Source organism: Scyliorhinus torazame, chromosome 4 (genome assembly GCF_047496885.1).
Source record: "Scyliorhinus torazame isolate Kashiwa2021f chromosome 4, sScyTor2.1, whole genome shotgun sequence".
Taxonomy (NCBI): domain Eukaryota; kingdom Metazoa; phylum Chordata; class Chondrichthyes; order Carcharhiniformes; family Scyliorhinidae; genus Scyliorhinus; species Scyliorhinus torazame.
In genome coordinates this window covers 100,970,822-100,994,145 of record NC_092710.1, presented here as the reverse complement: position 1 = coordinate 100,994,145, position 23,324 = coordinate 100,970,822, and the positions used below count along the sequence as shown (strand labels likewise).

At 47.8% G+C, this 23,324-nt stretch overlaps 1 protein-coding gene across 1 annotated transcript in view; it reads left to right on the top strand.

The window, feature by feature from the left end:
• The window catches only part of LOC140411421 (uncharacterized), a 196,684-nt gene extending 174,123 nt beyond the window's left edge, over positions 1-22,561 (top strand). The window contains exons 36-38 of the mRNA XM_072500528.1: positions 15,720-15,908; positions 17,042-17,119; positions 21,665-22,561. Of these exons, the coding sequence (XP_072356629.1) occupies positions 15,720-15,908; positions 17,042-17,119; positions 21,665-21,849 (452 nt within the window). The 3' untranslated portion in view covers positions 21,850-22,561. The remainder of the gene's footprint in view (positions 1-15,719; positions 15,909-17,041; positions 17,120-21,664) is intronic.
• The last annotated feature ends 763 nt before the right edge of the window (positions 22,562-23,324 follow it).

The following is a 23,324-nucleotide window of genomic DNA, read 5'->3' as shown; positions in this document are numbered from 1 at the left end:
GAAATATACGAGCATGGCTGCACATGGCAGCAGAGTCCGCTGCTGAAGGTGGCAGCGGCGGCTGGATGCTTTTTCACCTTGTCCTAAAATGTCCAATTTCAATGGGTCCATGGGTAATCTTGGCAAAGGTACCAGTGTGGTTTGCTGTTGCCTTCTGCAGTGTGGCTGACAGGAAACTCTCCCACTCTTAGCACCAGCCATGGCATATTGGAAGTGTTTACAGGCTGCTTGGTCTTGTTATGTGTTATGAATGCACCACTGGGGAAGGGTAGGTGAGATGGAAGCGAACCTGAAGTTCAGTGAAGATGCTGCGGGATTACTCAAATCTCCCAACACACTGACTACATTGAATTGCCCGGGAGGTTTTGATTTCCATTGGGCAATTCCCCTGCATCTGGGACCCTCCTTTAATAAGGCACGGGGAGCCCACAGCGAGTTGTAGTGAAGACATTTATTTAACAACAATATTATCTACACAAAGTTTAAATTATGAGGAGAGATGACAAAATAGAGATGCATTCCATGGAATTGCGAAGTTTGAGTGATTTGACTGAAGATTCAAGATGAAGAAAAGATAAGGTAGATAGACAGAAACTATTTCCACTGCTTAGGGGGTCTTCGACGAGGGGACATAGCCTAAAATCTAGAGCCATATCTTTCGGAAATGAAATTGGGAAATACTTCTACTCAAGAGGGTGTGGAACGTTTGGACCTCTCTTCCACAAATGGAACTTGAGGTTGGGGTTTGAAGGTTGGAGTTGGGGGCATGGAGTTGGAGGGCGATGGAGGTTGGCAAGTGGGAGAGGTGGAATTGGGGGGTAGAGGTTGGAGGTAGGGTGTGGTGAACGAGGGTGGGGAAAGGAAGAGGTGCACCCTTAAGTGATCTATATCTTGTCTGGAGTGAGGGGGAAATTAGGTGTGGGACAGTGGATTAGGTATGAGCATTTTGTCATCTCCTATTGCGAGTAGCCACAGTCTCTCTCATTCATTGCCACTCCAATATTGGCAAGTATTGTCTCCGCCATAGAGGGAAGTTGATATAAATCCCCCATCAGTTGGCTAATGCACCTCCTTGCCCTTCAACAGAGAGAGTATCAGTGAGTGTGGTGCAATGTGATGTGGCTGTCATGGTTGAACAGTATACACAAGCTCTGAGATGTATAACACTGGTATAGTTAGAATGAGGTAGAATATTTATGAGGTATGTGTTGTGATTGATAGACACTGTTGGTAGGCAGGTGATGGGGTGTGGTGAATGGAGCAGTGAATTAATGAATTGTTCTTTCACATTTGCTAAGGGAGACATGTATATGTACTTGGTCATATGATGACCTGGTTCACCAATGTCTGCTTTACAGTGGGAGAATGCAATATTGAAAATTTTTGAACTGATTAATTTTTCAATGTGAAGGAAAGGTGAAGGTATTTGAGCAAGTGCTGGCAGAGGTGAAGAAAAGTATTTGAGGTTTAGAAGGTTTCCAGGATGTTGGCTGGTATGAAGGGCATTAGCTATGAGGAGAGGTTGGATAAACTTGGTTTATTCTCACTGGAATGACCGAGGTTGAGGAGCGACCTGATAGAAGTCTACACAATTATGAGGGGCATGGGCAGAGTGGATAGTCAGAAGCTTCCAGGGTGGAAGAGTCAATTACTAGGGGGCATAGGTTTAAAGTGCAAGGGGCAACGTTTAGAGGAGATGTACGAGAGACGTTTTTTTACGCAGAGGGTAGTGGATGCCTGAAACTCGCTGCCGGAGGAGGTGGCGGAAGCAGGTATGATAGTGAAGTTTAAGGGGTGTCTTGACAAATACATGAATAGGATAGGAGTAGAGCGATATGGACCCTGGAAATGTAGAAGGTTTTAGGTTAGACGGGCAACACGGTCTGTGCAGGCTTGAAGGGTTGACGGGCCTGTTCCTGTGCTGTGTACTGTGCATTGTTCTTCGTTTATGAAACCCTTCATTTCTACCAGCTGGATGAAGGGAAGTAAACTGAACCTGTTGAAAGTAATCAATCAGTTAAACTTGAAACTTCCTCAACCTCCCAGTGTTCTTTGGCCCCGTTCTGAAAGAACTGAGCCTCGCCGGGGAACAGTTCAACAAACATAATTTTTTATTAACTCATTTGCAGAATGTGTGCTGTTTAGGCCAGCAGTTATTCCCCATCCCTAATTACCTTTGAGAAGATGGTGGTGAGCGGCCTTCTTGAACCGCTGCAGTCCATGTGGTATAAGTACTCCCACAGTGCTGTGAGGGAGGGAGTTCCAGGATTTTGACCCAGCAACATAGAACATAGAACATAGAAAATACAGCACAGAACAGGCCCTTCGGCCCACGATGTTGTGCCGAACCTTTGTCCTAGATTAATCATAGATTATCATTGAATTTACAGTGCAGAAGGAGGCCATTCGGCCCTTTGAGTCTGCACCGGCTCTTGGAAAGAGCACCCTACCCAAACTCAACACCTTCACCCAACACCAAGGGCAATTTGGACATTAAGGGCAATTTATCATTGGCCAATTCACCTAACCTGCACATCTTTGGATTGTGGGAGGAAACCGGAGCACCCGGAGGAAACCCACGCAGACACGGGGAGGACGTGCAGACTCCGCACAGTCAGTGACCCAAGCCGGAATCGAACCTGGGACCCTGGAGCTGTGAAGCAATTGTGCTATCCACAATGCTACCGTGCTGCCCTTGAGAACAAATAAATCTACACTATATCATTTAACCGTAATCCATGTACCTATCCAATAGCTGCTTGAAGGTCCCTAATGTTTCCGACTCAACTACTTCCACAGGCAGTGCATTCCATGCCCCCACTACTCTCTGGGTAAAGAACCTACCTCTGATATCCCTCCTATATCTTCCACCTTTCACCTTAAATTTATGTCCCCTTGTAATGGTTTGTTCCACCCGGGGAAAAAGTCTCTGACTGTCTACTCTATCTATTCCCCTGATCATCTTATAAACCTCTATCAAGTCGCCCCTCATCCTTCTCCGTTCTAATGAGAAAAGGCCTAGCACCCTCAACCTTTCCTCGTAAGACCTACTCTCCATTCCAGGCAACATCCTGGTAAATCTTCTTTGCACCTTTTCCAAAGCTTCCACATCCTTCCTAAAATGAGGCGACCAGAACTGTACACAGTACTCCAAATGTGGCCTTACCAAAGTTTTGTACAGCTGCATCATCACCTCACGGCTCTTAAATTCAATCCCTCTGTTAATGAACGCGAGCACACCATAGGCCTTCTTCACAGCTCTATCCACTTGAGTGGCAACTTTCAAAGATGTATGAACATAGACCCCAAGATCTCTCTGCTCCTCCACATTGCCAAGAACTCTACCGTTAACCCTGTATTCCGCATTCATATTTGTCCTTCCAAAATGGACAACCTCACACTTTTCAGGGTTAAACTCCATCTGCCACTTCTCAGCCCAGCTCTGCATCCTATCTATGTCTCTTTGCAGCCGACAACAGCCCTCCTTACTATCCACAACTCCACCAATCTTCGTATCATCTGCAAATTTACTGACCCACCCTTCAACTCCCTCATCCAAGTCATTAATGAAAATCACAAACAGCAGAGGACCCAGAACTGATCCCTGCGGTACGCCACTGGTAACTGGGATCCAGGCTGAATATTTGCCATCCACCACCACTCTCTGACTTCTATCGGTTAGCCAGTTCGTTATCCAACTGGCCAAATTTCCCACTATCCCATGCCTCCTTACTTTCTGCATAAGCCTACCATGGGGAACTTTATCAAATGCCTTACTAAAATCCATGTACACTACATCCACTGCTTTACCTTCATCCACATGCTTGGTCACCTCCTCAAAGAATTCAATAAGATTTGTAAGGCAAGACCTACCCCTCACAAATCCGTGCTGACTATCCCTAATCAAGCAGTGTCTTTCCAGATGCTCAGAAATCCTATCCTTCAGTACCCTTTCCATTACTTTGCCTACCACCGAAGTAAGACTAACTGGCCTGTAATTCCCAGGGTTATCCCTAGTCCCTTTTTTGAACAGGGGCACGACATTCGCCACTCTCCAATCCCCTGGTACCACCCCTGTTGACAGTGAGGACGAAAAGATCATTGCCAACGGCTCTGCAATTTCATCTCTTGCTTCCCATAGAATCCTTGGATATATCCCGTCAGGCCCGGGGGACTTGTCTATCCTCAAGTTTTTCAAAATGCCCAACACATCTTCCTTCCTAACAAGTATTTCCTCGAGCTTACCAATCTGTTTCACACTGTCCTCTCCAACAATATCGCCCCTCTCATTTGTAAATACAGAAGAAAAGTACTCGTTCAAGACCTCTCCTATCTCTTCAGACTCAATACACAATCTCCCGCTACTGTCCTTGATCGGACCTACCCTCGCTCTAGTCATTCTTCAGTGAAGGAACGGCAATATATTTGCAAGTCAGGATGGTGAGTGGCTTGGAGGGGAACTTCTAGGTGGTGGTGTTCACATGTGTCTGCTGTCATAGAATTTCATAGAATTTGCAGTGCAGAAGGAGGCCATTCGGCCCATCGAGTCTGCACCGGCTCTTGGAAAGAGCACCCTACCCAAGGTCAACACCTCCACCCTATCCCCATAACCCAGTAATCCCACCCAACACTAAGGGCAATTTTGGACACTAAGGGCAATTTATCATGGCCAATCCGCCTAACCTGCACAACTTTGGACTGTGGGAGGAAACCGGAGCACCCGGAGGAAACCCACGCACACACGTGGAGGATGTGCAGACTCCGCACAGACAGTGACCCAAGCCAGAATCAAACCTGGGACCCTGGCGCTGTGAAGCAATTGTGCTACCCACAATGCTACCGTGCTGTCCTTGTCCTTCTAGTTGGTACAGGTTGTGGGTTTGGAGGGTGCTGCTGAAAGAGCCTTGGTGAGTTCCAGTAGTGCATCTTGTAGATGGTACACCCGGCTACCACTGTTCATCAGTGGTGGAGGCAGTGAATGTTTGTGGGTGGGGTGCCAATCAAGTGGGCTGCTTTGTCCTGGATGATGTTGAGCTTCATGAGTGTTGTTGGTGCTGCCCTCATCCTTGCAAGTGGAGAGTATTCCATCACACTCCTGACTTGTGTGTTATTGATGTTGGACACGCTTTGGAGAGTGAAGAGGTGAGTTACTGGACCTGCTCTTGTAGCCACAGTATACATTACCTCCATTACCTCCCACTCATAGCCATTCTTGTGTAAGCCTAGCCCCCCCCCCCCAATTTCTGAGACATGTTGTCATACCCCAGCTCTCGTGACATCTGCTAACTTAGTCGGTTCAGTTTTGTTGTAAAGTGAGATTTAGGCACATTAAAGAATTGGAATAATAATCGGTCTTGTTTGTTGCCTATCAATGTTCATCTCACAAATACGTGATCATATGATAATGTGAATTGGCAGGTTGATGAGATACTTCATTGAATGTATGCTTTCACACTTCAAACCTGATATCTAAGAGTGTAATCCTGAATGTGTGATGTAATTACAATGCAGTATAGTGTTTTAGAAAGTCTTTAACAAGCTATTTAATAACACTAATGTCCTTTCGGGAAGGAAATCTGCCGTCCTAACCTGGTCTGGCTTAACATTTGACTCCAGACCCACAGCAATGTGGTTGACTCTTATCTGTCCCTCTGAAGTGGCCGAGCAAGCCACTCAGTTGTCACTCAACTTCTAATTATAAAAAGTTAAAAGCAGCGGTTCAGGAAGCTGGCTCACCATCACCTTCTCGAGGGCAATTAGGGATGGGAAACATATGCTGGCCTAGCCCACGACTCATGAAAGAAGGAGAAGAAATTACGGACCTACGACTGCTTGTTCCAATTCCCCATGTGCGTGTGGGTGTGGGCAGGATTTACATCTATATATAATTATCAAGCTCAAATGCCAGTCAGGATCCCAATTGTAGATTCATAGAGAACAGATGGCCATTCAGGCCATCGTGCTTGTGCCCACTCTCTCAAAGAGCTATCCAATTAGTCCCACCCTCCTACTTTACCCTTTAGCTTGGCATGTTTCCTTTCCAAGTATTTCTCCAGTTCTCTATTGAAAATGACTATTGAATGACAGTGCATTCCAGACCATAACAATTATTTACAGCAAGATCATAAACTAATGTGCAGAAAGATGCATTTATATTTTTCCACGGTTAGCAAGAGATAGAGCAGGTCTCATAGCTTAATGAGATAAGCACTCCTGCTCTCTATTTTATCCATTCCTCACACCAGGCATCTTCTTTCTCAGTTAGGTGGGCAATGTGGGCAAACTTTACTGAAATAAAGGATGCCTTCTCAGCTCAATAATCATGGTTTTGTTCAGCTTGAGTTGAGAAAGAGTTGCATTTATATAGCACCTTTTTACTACACTAGGATGTTGCAAAGTTCTCCACAGCCAATGAATGATAACCAATGTAATAGAAACATCAGGATTAAAAAAATTAAAATCTTGCACTTGAAAAGAGAAGCTTTTTTTATTCATTGAGGGGATGTGGGCATCACTGGCTGGGACATCCCTCAGTGCCCTTGAACTGAGTGGTTTGCTGGGCCATTTCAGAAAGGGTTTTAAGAGTCAATCACATTGCTATGGGTCTGGGTTCACGTGCAGGCCAGACCACCTAAGGACGGAGGATTTCCTCCCAGAAAGGATATTCGTGAGGCAGATAGGTTTTTGTGACAATCGGCACTGGTTTCACAGTCATCATTTGATGTTTAATTCCAGATTTTTTCATTGAATTCAAATTCCACCATCTGACATGATGGGATTTGGACCTAGGTCCCCAGGCCATTACCCTGCGTGTCTGGATTACTAGTCCAGTGACAATACCACGACACCATCACCTCCCAGCTAAATTACTGGTGACACCCTACTAGATTACTGAGACATTTTGCCAGCCTTGTGAATATCATGGTGCTCATGTGGAAATGTTTCTGTATGTATGTTTTTATGGTGCTCCATAATTCCAAATGTTGTCCTGTAGAAAATTAATTGAAATCTACACAATTATCAGATCACACGGGAACAGGAAGCCCAGTCTATCTATTGTTAAAAAACAATCTATCTGGTTGTTAAAAAGCAAATAAAAGTGCTGATGATCAAAGTTGGCCTTGTTAGTTTGAAAAGGTGGTGACATTGATTCAGTTCACTTACTCAAATTGTTAATTTAATGGACCAAAGAAAGTCTTAGAATCTCTTATTGCAAGCAAATGTCACTGGAATGTTTTTGAATTGCACATATGCGTATCATAGAATCATAGAATTTACAGTGCAGAAGGAGGCCATTCAGCCCATCTAGTTTGCACCGGCCATTGGAAAGAGCACCCTACTTAAGCCTACTTGTGTGAGTATATATATATGAATGTATGAACATGTATCTACAAAAAGCACAGAAGTAATTTTCAAAACTTTGGGAATGTCAATTGCTGACCTTACCATCAAGATTACTGTCCTATTTATTCTACTCTCTTGTTCCCAATAGACTTTTCCATTGATGGGTCTCTGAGTTTGAAGTCAACCTCAATCTTATGTTAGGGTTAGGGTAGTTAATTGTCTGTCCATGCAATAATAGGGATACAACATTTGGGACGATAGTATTAAAGGTGTAAATTTGGAAACTCAGAAGCAACATATGAAGCATGCTGTTGTGCCTGGGAATTGACTTTCCAGGTTTGCTCGAGAATGCATCAAGTAGTGGGGAAATGAGAAATAAAAACAGAAAATGCTGGAAAACCTCTTCTGCAGAATTGAAGAGGGATTGAAATGTAATGAATTATGTAGTTGGATAGGTGGGTGGAAAAGGTTGGGCAGAATAGAAGGTCAGAGATAGGCTGGAGCTGAGGAGGGATTGACAAAGATGTCATGGGCACAAGGCAAAGGAAGTGTTAATGGCGGCATTAAGGACTGAAGAAGTGCTAATAGTGGCATAAAGATAAGATAGCGGAATGTGGTAATAGGAAAGCAAAACTGAAAAACAAGTGACAAATGGCGATGTGGAGGAGGACGAGGGGTTTGTATTGGGACAAACCAAGAAAACAAAAAGGGGGGATCATTGGGCAGGAGGTTCCGGGGGGATTTGAGGAAAAACCTTTTTACCCAGAGGGTGGTGATGGTCTGGAACACACTGCCTGGGAGGGTCGTAGAGGCGGGTTGCCTCATATTCTTTAAAAAAGTACCTGATGAGTACTTGTCATAATATTCAAGGCTGTGGACCAAGTGCTGGCAAATGGGATTACGTAGGCAGGTCAGGTCGGTGCAGACTCGATGGACTATTATTCTGTGATTCGTTGACTTGACTGTTGACTCCCCGGTACAATTAGACAGCACTAATTTTCATTTATATACAGCCTTTCATATCCTTGGTAGAAAGAGCTTCACAACAATGATGTACCCTTGAATGTCAGACAATAGTTGTATCATCGAGAATCATAATAATCACACACAAAAGTCCCACAAATGTGATTAGTGACCAGAAAATCTATTCTGGCGGTGGTGGTTTGTATGAGCAAATATTTACAGCACACAAACTGGCCATTCAGATCACTTGATCCATGACTGGCTACACACAGGTCTCATCTCGCACCTCTTCATCTTACCCTATCTGTATATCCTTTTGTTTGTTTCTCCCTCTAGCTCTCTAGTTTATCTAGCTTCCCTTTAAATGCATTCTTTCCATTTTTCCATTTGTTTTGCCTCAACCACTCTCTTTGGGACCCTGCACTATCTGGGAAGATAGATTTTCTCTGAATTGCTTTTAGAAACGTAGAAAATAGGAGCAGGAGGAGGCCATTCAGCCCTTTGAGCCTGCGCCGCCATTCATTATGATCATGGCTCATCATCCAACTCAATAGCTTGTTCCTACCTTCCCCCCCATAACCTTTGATCTCCTTCGGGGAGAATGTGTAAACTCTGCACAGACAGTGACCCGGGGCCGGGATCGAACCCGGGTCCTCAGCGCCGTGAGGCAGCAGTGCTAACCACCATGTCACCATGCCGCCCTCCAAGAGCCATATCTTTTTTTAAAAATATGTTTTATTGAAATTTTTTCGATCAAAATTTTTTCCCCTTACAGAACAAACATAACAGTAAAGAAAGTTTAACAATAAACAAATGGCTAATCAACATGGTAATCTAATCATTTAACATAAACTAAAACTTCCACCCCCCCCCCCCCCCGCTTCCCCCCTGGGTTGCTGCTGCTGGTCATCTGTCTTCCCTCTAACGTTCCTCTAGGTAGTCGAGGAATGGCTGTCACCGCCTGGTGAACCCTTGAGCCGATCCTCTCAGGGCAAACTTCATCCGCTCCAGTTTTATGAACCCCGCCATATTGTTTACCCAGGCCTCCAGTCCGGGGGTTTCGCCTCCTTCCACATGAGTAGAATCCTACGCCGGGCTACTAGGGACGCAAAGGCCACAACGTCGGCCTCTTTCGCCTCCTGCACTCCCGGCTCATCCGCAACTCCAAATAGAGCTAACCCCCAGCCTGGTTTGACCCGGGCCTTCACCACCTTAGAAATCACTCCCATCACTCCCTTCCAATACCCCTCCAGTGCCGGGCACGACCAAAACATATGTGTGTGGTTTGCCGGGCTTCCGCCGCACCTCCCACACTTGTCCTCCACTCCAAAGAACCTGCTCAGTCTTGCTCCCGTTATGTGTGCTCTATGTAGCACCTTGAATTGAATCAGGCTAAGCCTGGCGCATGAGGAAGAGGAATTTACCCTGCTTAGGGCATCAGCCCACATACCCTCCTCTATCTCTTCCCCGAGCTCTTCATCCCACTTTCCTTTTAGTTCGCCCACCAACTCCTCCCCCTCTTCCCTCATCTCTCGGTATATCTCTGACACCTTGCCCTCTCCGACCCACACCCCCGAAAGTACACTGTCCTGAATCCCCTGTACCGGGAGCAGCGGAAATTCCCTCACCTGTTGTCTAGTGAACGCCCTCACCTGCATATATCTAAGGAAGTTTCCCCGGGGCAACTTATACTTTTCCTCCAATGCTCCCAAGCTCGCAAACGTCCCATCTATAAATAAATCTCCCACCCTCCTAATTCCCAACTGGTGCCAGCTCTGAAATCCTCCATCCATTCTTCCTGGGGCAAACCTATGGTTGTTCCTGATTGGGGACCCCACCAGGGCTCCCCGCACACCTCTCTGTCGCCTCCATTGTCCCCAGATATTCAATGTTGCCGCCACCACCGGGTTCGTGGTAAACTTTTTTGGTGAGAACGGTAGCGGCGCCGTCACCAGCGCCTCTAAGCTCGTCCCTTTACAGGACTTTCTCTCCAGTCTTTTCCACGCCGCTCCCTCTCCCTCCATCATCCATTTACGAATCATCGCCACATTGGCGGCCCAATAGTAGTCGCCCAAATTCGGTAGCGCCAATCCTCCTCTGTCCCTGCTACGTTGTAGGAACCCCCTCCTTACCCTCGGGACTTTCCCTGCCCACACGAAGCTCGTGATGCTCCTGTCTATTTTTTTGAAGAAGGTCTTAGTGATTAGTATAGGGAGACATTGAAATACAAATAAGTACCTCGGGAGGACCATCATCTTAATTGCCTGCACTCTGCCCGCCAACGACAGAGGCTGCATGTCCCACCTCTTGAAGTCCTCCTCCATTTGTTCTACCAATCGTGTCAGATTAAGTCTGTGCAAGTTTCCCCAGCTCCTAGCGATCTGAATCCCCAGGTATCGGAAGTTTCTCTCCACTTTCCTTAGAGGCAGTCCTTCTATCTCTCTACTCTGGTCCCCTGGGTGTATCACAAATAGTTCACTCTTCCCCATGTTAAGCCTATATCCCGAGAAATCTCCGAACTCCCTCAACATCCGCATAACCTCTATCACCCCCCCCTGCTGGGTCCGACACATACAACAGTAGGTCATCCGCGTATAGCGAGACTTGGTGTTCTTCTCCCCCTCTAATCACCCCTCTCCATTTCCTGGAGTCTCTCAACGCCATGGCCAGAGGTTCAATTGCCAACGCGAACAACAGTGGAGACAGCGGGCATCCCTGTCTTGTTCCCCTATATAATCGGAAATACTCCGATCTTTGCCGACCCTTGACTACACTTGCCGTTGGGGCCCCATAAAGAAGTTTGACCCAGCTAATAAACCCGTTCCCGAACCCAAACCTCCTTAACACCTCCCATAAATACTCCCACTCCACCCTATCAAATGCCTTCTCTGCATCCATTGCCGCCACTATCTCTGCCTCCCCCTCCACTGGGGGCATCATTATCACCCCTAATAGTCGTCGCACGTTGACATTCAGTTGTCTCCCTTTTACAAACCCTGTCTGGTCTTCGTGCACCACCCCCGGGACACAGTCCTCTATCCTCGATGCCAGTACCTTTGCCAGCAATTTGGCATCCACATTCAATAATGAAATAGATCTATAGGACCCGCACTGCAACGGATCTTTATCCTTCTTCAAAATTAGCGATATCGTCGCCTCCGACATTGTCGGGGGTAAAGTCCCTCCTTCCCTGGCCTCATTGAACGTCCTCACCAACAACGGGGCCAACAAGTCCACATATTTTCTATAAAATTCCACCGGGAACCCGTCTGGTCCCGGAGCCTTCCCTGCTTGCATGTTCCCCAGCCCCTTAATAACCTCGTCCACCCCAATCGGCGCCCCCAGGCCCTCCACCTCCTGCTCCTCCACCCTCGGGAACCTCAATTGATCCAGGAACTGCCGCATCCCCTCCTCTCCCTCTGGGGGTTGGGACCTATACAGTCCCTCATAAAAGGTCTTGAACACCTCATTTATCTTCCCTGCTCTTCGCACCGCGGCCCCCCCTCCGTCTCCAATTCCCCCCATCTCCCTCGCCGCTGCCCTCCCCGCAACCGATGAGCCAGCAGGCGACCAGCCCCCTCCCCATACCCATACCTCCTCCCCTGTGCCTTCCCCCACAGCACCCCCGCCCTTCTGGTGGTCAGGAGGTCAAACTGCGTCTGGAGTCGTCTCCTCTCCCTGTACAGTCCCTCCTCCGGGGCCCCTGCAAATTCCCCATCCACCCCCAAAATCTCCCCCAGTAATCCCCCCCTCTCCTTGGTCTCTGCCCTCCCTTTGTGGGCCCCAATGGAGATCAGCTCTCCTCTGACCACCGCTTTTAGTGCTTCCCATACCACTCCCACACGGACCCCCCGTCGTCATTGACCTCCAGGTATCTCTCAATATACCCCCGCACTCTTCCACACACTCCCCCATCCGCCATCAACCCCACATCCAATCGCCAGAGTGCTCTCTGCTCCCCTTCCTCTCCTAGCTCCAGGTCCACCCAGTGTGGGGCACGGTCCGAAACCGCCATGGCTGAATGCTCAGCTTCTTCCACCCTTGAGATCAACGACCTTCCCAAAACAAAAAAATCTATCCGGGAGTACACTTTATGGACATGTGAGAAGAAGGAGAACTCCCTGGCCCTCGGTCTAAGAAATCGCCATGGATCCACTCCCCCCATTTGGTCCATAAACCCCTTGAGCACCTTGGCCGCTGCCGGCCTTCTTCCGGTCTTTGAGCTGGATCTATCTAGCCCTGGGTCCAGCACGGTATTGAAGTCCCCTCCCAATATCAAGTTTCCTACTTCCAGGTCCGGTATACGACCCAGCATCCGTCTCATAAATCCCGCATCGTCCCAATTCGGGGCATATACATTAACCAACACAACCTCCATTCCCTCCAGCCTGCCACTCACCATTACATATCTACCTCCGCTATCTGCTACGATGTTCTTTGCTTCAAATGCTACCCGTTTCCCCACCAATATGGCCACCCCTCTATTCTTTGCATCTAGTCCTGAGTGGAACACCTGTCCCACCCATCCTTTCCTTAACCTAACTTGGTCCGCCACCTTCAGGTGCATCTCTTGGAGCATAGCCACGTCTGCCCTTAGTCCTTTCAAATGCGCGAGCACTCGGGCCCTTTTAATCGGTCCGTTCAGGCCTCTCACGTTCCACGTGATCAGCCTCACTAGGGGGCTACCTGCCCCCCTCCCGTGTCGACTAGCCATCACCTTCTGGAGGCCAGTCCCATATCCCGCCTCCGTGCTCCCACTCGCTCCCCAGGCGTCGCATTCCATCCCCGTCCACCCACTCTTTAGCCATTTCCTTTTTGATTTCCGCAGCAGCAACCCAGTTGTCTCCGCCCCCCCCCCCCCCCCCCCGCTAGATCCCTTTCTAGCGTGATTGCTCCCCCCATATTACTTCCGCAAGTCAGCTGACTTCAACTGACCCCGGCTACTCCTGCTCACTCCTTGACCCCCCCATGTGGGGAACTCCCATCCGCCTTGCGCCTGTCTTCCCGCCATAATCTTTCTGGCAGGGGAACACCCCTTTATCTGACCCGCCTCTTGTGGCGCAGCTCCCTTTCCTCTCCCCCTCTCATTCCTCATTCTCCGCCTATGTCCCTTCTTTCCCCCCTCACCGGCGCCCACATTTCCTAGTGTCTCCCCCCATCCCAATTTACTTCTCTATTTACATCAACCATAACAATAACAATAACATTCCCTACAGTATCAGTCCCTCAGTTCCGATCCAATTTCTCCTCTTTAATAAAGGTCCATGCTTCTTCCGCCGTATCGAAATAATGGTGTCTCTCCTGGTACGTGACCCATAGTCGTGCTGGCTGCAGCATCCCGAACTTCACCGTCTTTTTGTGTAACACCTCCTTGGCTCGGTTAAAACTCGCCCTCCTTCTCGCCACCTCCGCACTCCAATCCTGGTACACCCGTACCACTGCATTCTCCCATCTGCTACTCCGCACCTTTTTAGCCCATCTCAGGACCTCTCCTCTATCTTTAAGGCGGTGAAATCGCACGATTGTCTCCCTGGGTGGTTCTCCCGCTTTTGGTCTTCTCGCCGGGATCCGATGTGCCCACTCCACCTCCAAGGGGCCCACAGGGGCCTCAGCACCCATCAATGAGCTTAGCATCGTACTTACATAAGCTCCACAGTCCGCTCCTTCCACTCCCTCAGGGAGACCCAGTATTCGAAGATTCTTCCTTCGCGCTCTGTTTTCTAGGGCCTCGATCCTTTCAATACACTTTTTATGGAGTGCCTCGTGCGTCTGTGTTTTGACCGCCAGGCCCAGGATCTCATCCTCATTATCCGTCACCTTCTGCTCCACCACACAAAGCTCTGTCTCCTGGGTCCTTTGTGCCTCCTTGAGCCCCTCAATTGCCTGTAGCATCGGGGTCAGCACCTCCCTCTTTAGTAGCTCCACACACCGTCTCAAAAATTCGCCTTGCTCGGGCCCCCATGTCGCCTGAGCTTTCTCCGCCGCCATCTTGTGTCTTCTCCCTTTCTGTCCCTTTCGTCGACGATTCCTCGCGCTGCAGCCGCCGATATTTTCCTCCTTCGTTGGGGGGTACTCCCTATTCACTCACCCCACACCGGGTTGCGTCGCCCAAAAATTTCCCGTTGGGGCTCTTAAAAGAGCCCAAAGGTCCGTCGGAGCTGGAGCCACCGAAACGTGCGGCTAGCAGGGCATCGCCGCAACCGGAAGTCCCCAAGAGCCATATCTAACTCCTTCTTGAAAACATCCGATATTTTGGACTTAACTACTTTCTGAGGTAGAGAATTCCACAGGCTCAGCACTCAGGTGAAGAAATGTTTCCTCAGCTCAGTCCGAAATGGTTTACCCCATATCCTCAGACTGTGCCACCTGGTTCTGGGCTCCCACACTATCGGGAACATTCTTCCTGCATCTACCTTGTTAGAATTTTACAGATTTTATGAGATCCCCCCTCATTCTTCCGATCTACAGCAATTAAAATCATAACCGACTCAATCTCTCCTCATAGGTCAGTCCCGTCATCCCAGAAAACAGTCTGGTAAACATTCGCTGCATCCTTTAGGGAAGGAAATCTGCCATCCTTGCCTGTTCTAGTCTACATGTGACTCCAGATCCATAGCAATGCGCTTGACTGTTAAATGCTGGACAATAAATGTCGACCCAATCATCGACGTCCACATCCCATGAACGAATAAGAAAAATAGCTGTCAGGCCCTTTGGTGTTAACTCCGGCCCTAGCAGTTAGAACGCCCGCTGGGCCGGGAATTGCTCGCAATCTGCATCAGCAGAGTGCTGCCCCTTGAGCATGTCGGTAGCACAAGTGGATAGCACTGTGGCTTCACAGCGCCAGGGTCCCAGGTTTGATTCCCCGCTGGGTCACTGTCTGTGTGGAGTCTGCACGTTCTTGTATCTGCGTGGGTTTCCTCCGGGTGCTCCGGTTTCCTCCCACAGTCCAAAGATGTGCAGGTTAGGTGGATTGGCCATGATAAATTGCCCTTAGTGACCAAAAAAAGGTTAGGAGGGGCTATTGGGTTACGGGGATAGTGTGGAAGTGAGGGTTTAAGTGGGTCGGTGCAGACTTGATGGGCCGAATGGCATCCTTCTGCACTGTATGTTCTATGTCCTGAATTGCTCCCTGAATACAGCCTCTAATGTGAACGAGAACCACACTCAATTCAGTCCCGGCGTCAACACTTTGTCTCCCAAAAAGTGAACTTCGCCCATTGGCATGGACCAATTTGCCTTAATGGCCTGTTTCTGTTTCTGTGCTGTACATTCTATGTAATTACAATAGTGTAGACTACTGTACTGTTGAGCAATACACACCAAAAATACAATATACATTTAATTGTTCCTTGTTGGTATTATGCATTTTGTTGACTTTGAGTAACTTGCACATTTGTGTTTTCCATCAGAACACTTGGCTCATTTGGCTGCCAGTCTCAGGCGACCGGAATCAGGTATAATGGGTCTGCCAGGGCGCCCTGGACCACCTGGACCCACAGGCTCTTCTGGAGAAAATGGGTTCCCTGGACAACCAGGGCCTCGTGGTCTTACTGGCCTCAAAGGTCCATCTGGTATAATCGGTTATAAAGGACAAAAAGGTAAGATCAAGCAAAAGCGTGCAGCAACCAGAACGGTTTCTTTAAGATTGACATATGATGTATTGATATTAAAATGTATCAAAAACCACACCAAGAACCTGTCAGAATAAGTGCTTTATCTTTGATTAGCTGGTGCAATATTTATCTTCAAGGATGTCCCAATATCTGTTGTCTTGAGGTAGCTGTGAATCCCTTTGTTCTCTTCCTTTGAGCTACATACTGCACCTGAGAATTGTTTAATTCTTTATAATCTTTCTTCCCTTCCGAAAGTAATCTGTAAATTTTGAACAAATATGTCATCGAACCGCTTAATAATCTTTTTAATAATGGAATATTTTTAAAACAGGGCGGGATTCTCCCGTACCCGGCAGGGCGGGGGGTCCCGGCGGGACAGAGTGGCGTGAACTACTCCGGCGTCGGGCCGCCCCAAAGGTGCGGAATCCTCCGAAGGGCCTCCGCCGGCCGGCCGAGTCGGCGCATGTGCGGGAGCGCCAGTGCGTGCTGGCGTCATCCCCGCGCATGCGCACAGGGATTCACTTCCGCATCGGCCATCGCGGAGGACCACAACGGCTGATGCGGAAGGAATAGAGTGCCCCCACGGCACAGGCCCGCCCGTGGATCGGTGGGCCCCGACTGCAGGCCAGGCCACTGTGGGGGCACCTCCCGGGGCAAGATCCCCCGCGACCCCCCAGGAACCCCGGAGCCCGCCCACGCCGCCAGGTCCTGCTGATAAAGGACCTACTCTGATTTACGCCGGCGGGACCGGCTACTGGCGGGTGGGACTTCGGCCCATCGCGGGCCGGAGAATTCGGGCGGCCCAGGCGCCCACTGAGTCGCGCCGGACCCTGCCATTCTCCGAGGCGGGCGGCGCGACTCACGCCGGGCCGGCTTTTGGGAGGGCGGGAGAATTGGGAGGACGGCGGGGTCGGAGAATCCCGCCCAGGGTATCGTGCTCCAACCAGTTCACTTAATTTTTTTTAAAAATGTAGACTAACTGTCATGTGTGCACCATGCAGCAACAGAACTGCAATAACAAAGTGTGCTTTCAAATCACTTTTTAAGCTCATTGTTTGTCTGTAATGTTGGCTTCCTCGGTAGTTCCATATTCTTATCCAATATGGATTTGTGTACAGGTGAACACGGTGACAAGGGTGATAAAGGCTTCCCAGGAAGAGGATCCAGGGGGTTGCCAGGACAACAAGGCCTACCAGGTATGTGCAAATTATGCTAACATCTCAGTTAGCTTCATTTTACTGGTTTCTCTTTGGTTATGAAGTGTTGAGGACAACTTTTCTCTGTGAATATTGTATTCTTATTTAATTTTACAGGATGACATACAAATTCATCCTTTGTGTTTTTTTTGTAGATGAGTAAGAGCGTTGAATAATTCTGTGGAAATGTTTTGTTTTAAAATGGCAATTCCCTTTTTACAGGATCGACCTTGTGAAGTGGCATCGAAAGGGTAATTGTTGTCAGTTTAATGTAAAGGAGAAGGGTGTGAGTTGTCCCAGATTGGATCTCTATTGTTGATCTGTTTGGTCGATAGTATAGAAACACCTGGTGACATATTTTAGGTCTGCATGGGCTGGATTCTCCGCTCTCGGGATTCCGTTGACTGGCAGCGCACACAAGCCCGGGGTTTTCCCGATTGCGTGGGGCTGCGCACAATGGGAAACCCCATTGACCGGCTGGTGAGACGGAGAATCCCGCTGCCGGTGGGGGCACGCCACACCAGAAAACTGGTGCAGCGGGACGAAGAATCCCGCCCATGTGCTCAAATCATTAGCACCTCTGAAACCATCTTGTGTTTATCAAAATGAATTGGAAGCTGCATGTGTAGAAACTGGTAGTTGACCATGTGTGTCCACAACATAATACGTAAAATGTCATATATAAACTGACCATTAGGACCAAGCTGATGGTCTGTGATTTTCCCACATCGCTGTATGGCTGTGAAACACTGGCAAAGGCACATGGGGCGGAAGTTTCCCGTAATTGGTCAGAGTATCAGGTTTTGACTGAAAACTCTCCAGATGTACAGCTGAGTTTCCAGACCAGATCTTCAGCCATACTGACAGAAAACAAAAATCAGGGGTGGTGATTTACCTCAGTCTGGTGAGGCGGGGCCTGATAAAGCGACAAGCCCAACTCCACAAAGAACCGGAGTGCCCCGATCAGCACTGAAGCTAAACGGCCACCCCATCCCCCCCACAAGCATTGTGATGACCCCTCCCCATAAAGGTATCGGGGGCTCTCCCGCTTGGGGCAGTATCGGGGACACTCTCCCCCTTCACTGGCAATTCCCCCCCCCCCCTCACCCTAGAGGGCCCCTGGCACAGGGTAGCACTGACAGGTTGGTTTTGCTAATGGGTGCCGAGGGCACTACCCCCGGCATGTCCCTCGTCCCACCCACCTCCCTTCCGGGGTATTAAAATTCATTTAAATGAGGTTCCCACACTCTGTGAGGGGTAGGGAAAATGGGGAAGAGATTTCTCAAGTATCGTAGGATTTTACACCTGCCTGCTTTCGACATGTCGAAAGCAGGCACAAAATCACCCTCTTGGAATAACATCAAGCTGACCCTTACATCAAACTGATGGTTTAGAAGGCCTTTGTTTTCAGCACATTTTGCTGCGTGGCGGTGAAACATGGGCGACTTACAGCTACCAAAAAAAGCTCAGCAATTTTCATCGTCACTGTCTGTGGAGCATTATGGGTATATCCTGACAGGACAAAGTCACAATTGTGGCAATCCTCTCAAAGGTAGAATTCCCAAGTTTGTCGGCACTAATTAAACAGAGAGGGTGGATCAGATACATCTTCAGGATGGAAGACGGTCATCTACCCTCTTTATCCTGAGGTAGCCGGAGCCAAGTACCACTTCAGGGATGCTTCCAAGCGTGACTTCCAAGAGTGGACATAGAGAGGATGTTTTCACTTGTAGGAAAAACTAGAACCAGAGGACACCATCTCAGACTAAAGATCCTTTAAAACAGAAATGAGGAGGAATTTCTTCAGCAAGACGGTGGTGAATCTGTGGAACTCTTTGCCGCAGAAGGCTGTGGAGGCAAATCACTGAGTATCTTTAAGACAGAGATAGATAGATTCATGTTTAATAAGGGGATCAATAAGGCGATCAGGGATTATGGGGAGAAGGCAGGAGAATGGGGATGAGAAAATATCAGCCATGATTGAATGGCGGAGCAGACTCGGTGGGCCGAGTGGCCTAATTCTGCTCCTGTGTCTTATGGTGACATGAAGGCCCTAAGCATCAACTATCTCACCAAGGAATTACTGGCTGTTGAATGAGGGAAATGGCGACACCTCCTGTGGGCTGACATGCACCACCACAATGGAGGAGCTTGGCAACAGGCATCAACAGAGAAAACAACAACCCACAATGTCACTTGGCTGCTTCATGTGTGGCACTTGTGGTAGAAGCTGACTCTCCAGGACTGGCATTCACAACCGTCAGCAAAGGTGGACCAAATGAAGACTCCCGCACCGGCCTCCCCCACCCTAAACGGATTATTTGCTGTGTGTGCATCATCTCTTGAAGACGGAAGAATGCCAACAACAATATAATACAGCGCAATCTGAGTTCAACTAGGATCACTTGTTATCTTCCTGTTCCACCCTCTCCTAAAGGTGCAGACAATGTATGTGGTACAGCATGAGAACTGAGCAACAGCTTACTCTTTCCTCTCCACTCCTAAATGATTTGTTTCCAAAACTGAAGTTCATAGGATTAAAGGGAAAATGGCAGCAAGAATACAAAATTAGTAAGGGACAGAGAGCAAAGATGTGGTAGCATTTTTCAGACTGGAAGGGTGCAGTGGTGTTCGTCATAGTATGCAAGTTCAGCAGGTAATAGGGAAAGCAAATGGAATGTTAGTCTTCATTTCAATGGAGATGGAGTATAAAAATAGGGAAGTATTGCTAAAACTATACTTGGCACTAGTTAGATCACACCTGGGATAGTTGAACAGTTTTGGTCCCTTTATCTAAGGAAAGACACATAAGCATTGGAGGACATTCCGAGAAGGCTCACTTGGTTTGTATTTGGACATATGATAAATACACAATGTAAATACATAGACATCAGGCGAAGCATATGAAATGAAAATGAAAATGAAATGAAAATTGCTTATTGTCACAAGTAGGCTTCAATGAAGTTACTGTGAAAAGCCCCTAGTCGCCATATTCCGGCGCCTGTTCGGGGAGATTGTTACGGGAATTGAACCGTGCTGTTGGCCTGCCTTGGTCTGCTTTAAAAGCCAGCGATTTAGCCCTCTGCTAAACAGCCCCTGGAGTGTGGTGCTACTCAGTAGAGAAGATGTGTGAAGAGATCAGTTCAGTTCATAAGAGGGTCTGGTAACAATGGGGAAGAAGCTGTTTTTGAACCTGTTAGTGGTGTTCTCAGACTTTTGTATCTCCTGCCCAATGGAAGAGGTTGAAGAGAGAATAACCCAAGTGGGAGGGGACTTTGATAATGCTGCCTGCTTTTCCAAGGCAGCGGGACGTGTAGATGGAGTCAATGGATGGGAGGTGGGTTCACGTGATGGGCTGGGCTGTGTTCAAGACTCTCTATAGGTTGATCCCGGGTATGGAGGGATTTTCTTTTGTGGAGCGATACTGAGTTGAAATGACAAGGGACAGAAAGGTTGGGGTTATGCTTGCAGACAGAGTGAGGATGTTAACAGAGCAGTTACCCAGCTTGTGTTTAGTTTCCCCAACGTAGAGGAGACCACAGGGGCAGAAGGAGTGTTGCACCTTCTGTGATTGCAGGGGAAGGTGCTGTGTGTGTATGTGGGGGAGGGGGTCGGGATGGAAATGAAGGGTTCGGGATGATGGAGGGGTGGACCATGGTGTCATGGAGTGAGTGGTCCCTGTGGAAATGCTGACAAGTGGGGCGGGGGGAGATGTGTTGGATGGTGGTATCATGCTAGAGCTGGCGGGAATCATAGAATTTACAGTGCAGAAGGAGGCCATTTGGCCCATCGAGTCTGCGCCAGCCCTTGGAAAGAGCACCCTACCAAGGCCACACCTTGACCCCACCCCACCTTTTTGGACACTAAGAGCAATTTAGCATGGCCAATCCACCTGACCTGCACATCTTTGGACTGTGGGAGGAAATCTGAGCACCTGGAGGAAACCCACGCAGATACGGGGAGAACGTGCAGACTCCACACAGACAGCGACCAATGGCAGAGGATGATCTGTTGAATGCGGAGGCTGATGGGGTGAAAAGTGAGGACAAGGGAATCCCGATCATGGTTCTGGGAGGGAGGGGAAGGAGTGAGACAGAGGTGCGGGAGATGGGTCTGACATGGTTGAGAGCCCTGTCAACCACGGCGTGTGGGGAACTGCGGCTGAAGAAAAATGAAGCATTGTTTTCGATGGTGGCATCAACAGAACAGATGCAGCGAAATTGGGAGAATGGAATGGAATCCCTACAGGGAATGGGCTGTGAGGAGCTGTATTTCAGGTAGCTTTGGGAGTCGGTGAGTTTGTAATGAATATCGTTGAATATGTGGTATAATAAAAAGTACTTTCTGATCACTCCTGAATGCTTTACGTTTAGGAATATCTCTTCTTGTTCTTGATTTCACCATCAGAGGAAATAATGAAGGGGCATTTAGAAGGAAACAAATTAGAATGGGACTCGGAGTGTAATTTGGGTAAATGGACAACATAATCTCTTTGTATTCTGTACAGGGCATTGGTATTAAACACATTGCTTTCCTATGTTACAGGAGAGCCCGGAAAGAACAGCTTTGGCAGGGAGGGTCGTGATGGTCCGAGAGGCATACCCGGAAAGAGTGGGCAGCCTGGAATCCCTGGTTCTCCTGGTCGTGCAGGGCTTACCGGTTACTGTGAGTCCTCCGCCTGCACACAAGCTCTACGGGCACCACCACCAGAGAACGTGAAGGGACCGTGAACTAGGAGTGCCCACCAGTTAGGATGTGGAACAGGTTGCAGAGAAAAGGAAGAGAACTAAAACCTACGTGATAGGCTTTAATCTGGGAAATGGATATGAATATTAACTTATCACACTATTTTGTCATGACAAAGAAATCGTCCTTAATGACCTAATTATGGTGCTCGGTAACAATTCTTCATTGGAAGCGCAGTGAGATTAAAAGATGACCAGGAAAGAAAATGTGCTTTTGATAAATTGCTGACATCTCCCTCCCCTGGTGTGTTACATGATACACAAATGCCCTTTCTCTTCAAATAAATAACCAAAAAGAGAAGATTGTGTTAATTATTACCTCAGAAATGATCAAATTTAAAAAATCACAACTTAAAGAAACCAATTGATGATGTTTGTTGGGTGTATGTACTATATTGTATACTAAACCTATTAACAGGAAGCCACAAGGTTTCATTTTGTACAGAAGTGTGTCTCAATGACTGTTCATGTTAAGACATGCCACACACTGTATCCTGTGTGCTGTAAATGTCTGAATCCTGAATAACGCGAACAAATGTTCACATCTCTTGGTAAATTAAGTCAATTTGTATGAGTACTGGATATTTCACCTCAGCAACTTTTGTCTAGGCATGTGAAAGATATTGAGTATTTACTAATTTCTCGCTCCTCTCTCTTACCTCCTTTCTCTCTCTCTCTCTCTCTCTCCCCCCCCCCCCCCCCCCCCCCACCTTCCCCAGTGCTTACGCCATCCTGGGCTAAGGCCTTTTGTCATCCTCAATTCCCTAAACCAGAAACAGTTCTTTGAAACAAATCACACTATTTATTTTAACGCTCTGAAGTGACATAATTTTACCTGAAGGATATATAAATAAAATGTTGGAAATTTGTGCAGTTTTTTCATGAATGGTCAGTTTAAACATGGAATGACAAGTAGCCCAATCAGACAGCAAAGCTTTTGTTACTGTTCGTTTCCACGTTATTCTCCAGGCAAGAGATTTGCAGTGTACATGTCTTTGTGTTCTTTGTAAAAAAAAAGGATTAAAAGTATCACACCAGTTATTTGCAAGAAGTGACTAATTTAACGAGTTATTTTTTTGAATGTTGGATAAAGTGGCAATAATTGGTGAAATTCTGGAATTTCAAATGAATACAATCACAGAAATGTTACAACATGTCAGTCAGCATTTGGAAAGAGGAAATTTTTTAAATGGTCCCACGTGAAATATGAATTCCTTACTTTCTGAAATCTCTCGCACAGGTTGATAGACCGGCATGTCACACACGAGTATTTGCATTAGGTGTAAGCCACTTGGCCTCACGTGCCTGCTCCACCATTCAATAAGATCATGGCTGATCTGATTGTATCTTCAACCCCACATTCCTGTCCACCCCCAAAAACCTTTCACCCCCTTGTTAATCAAAACTCTATCCACTATCTCTGCCTTAAATGTATAGAAATAGTCTGCTTTTTTCCTTTT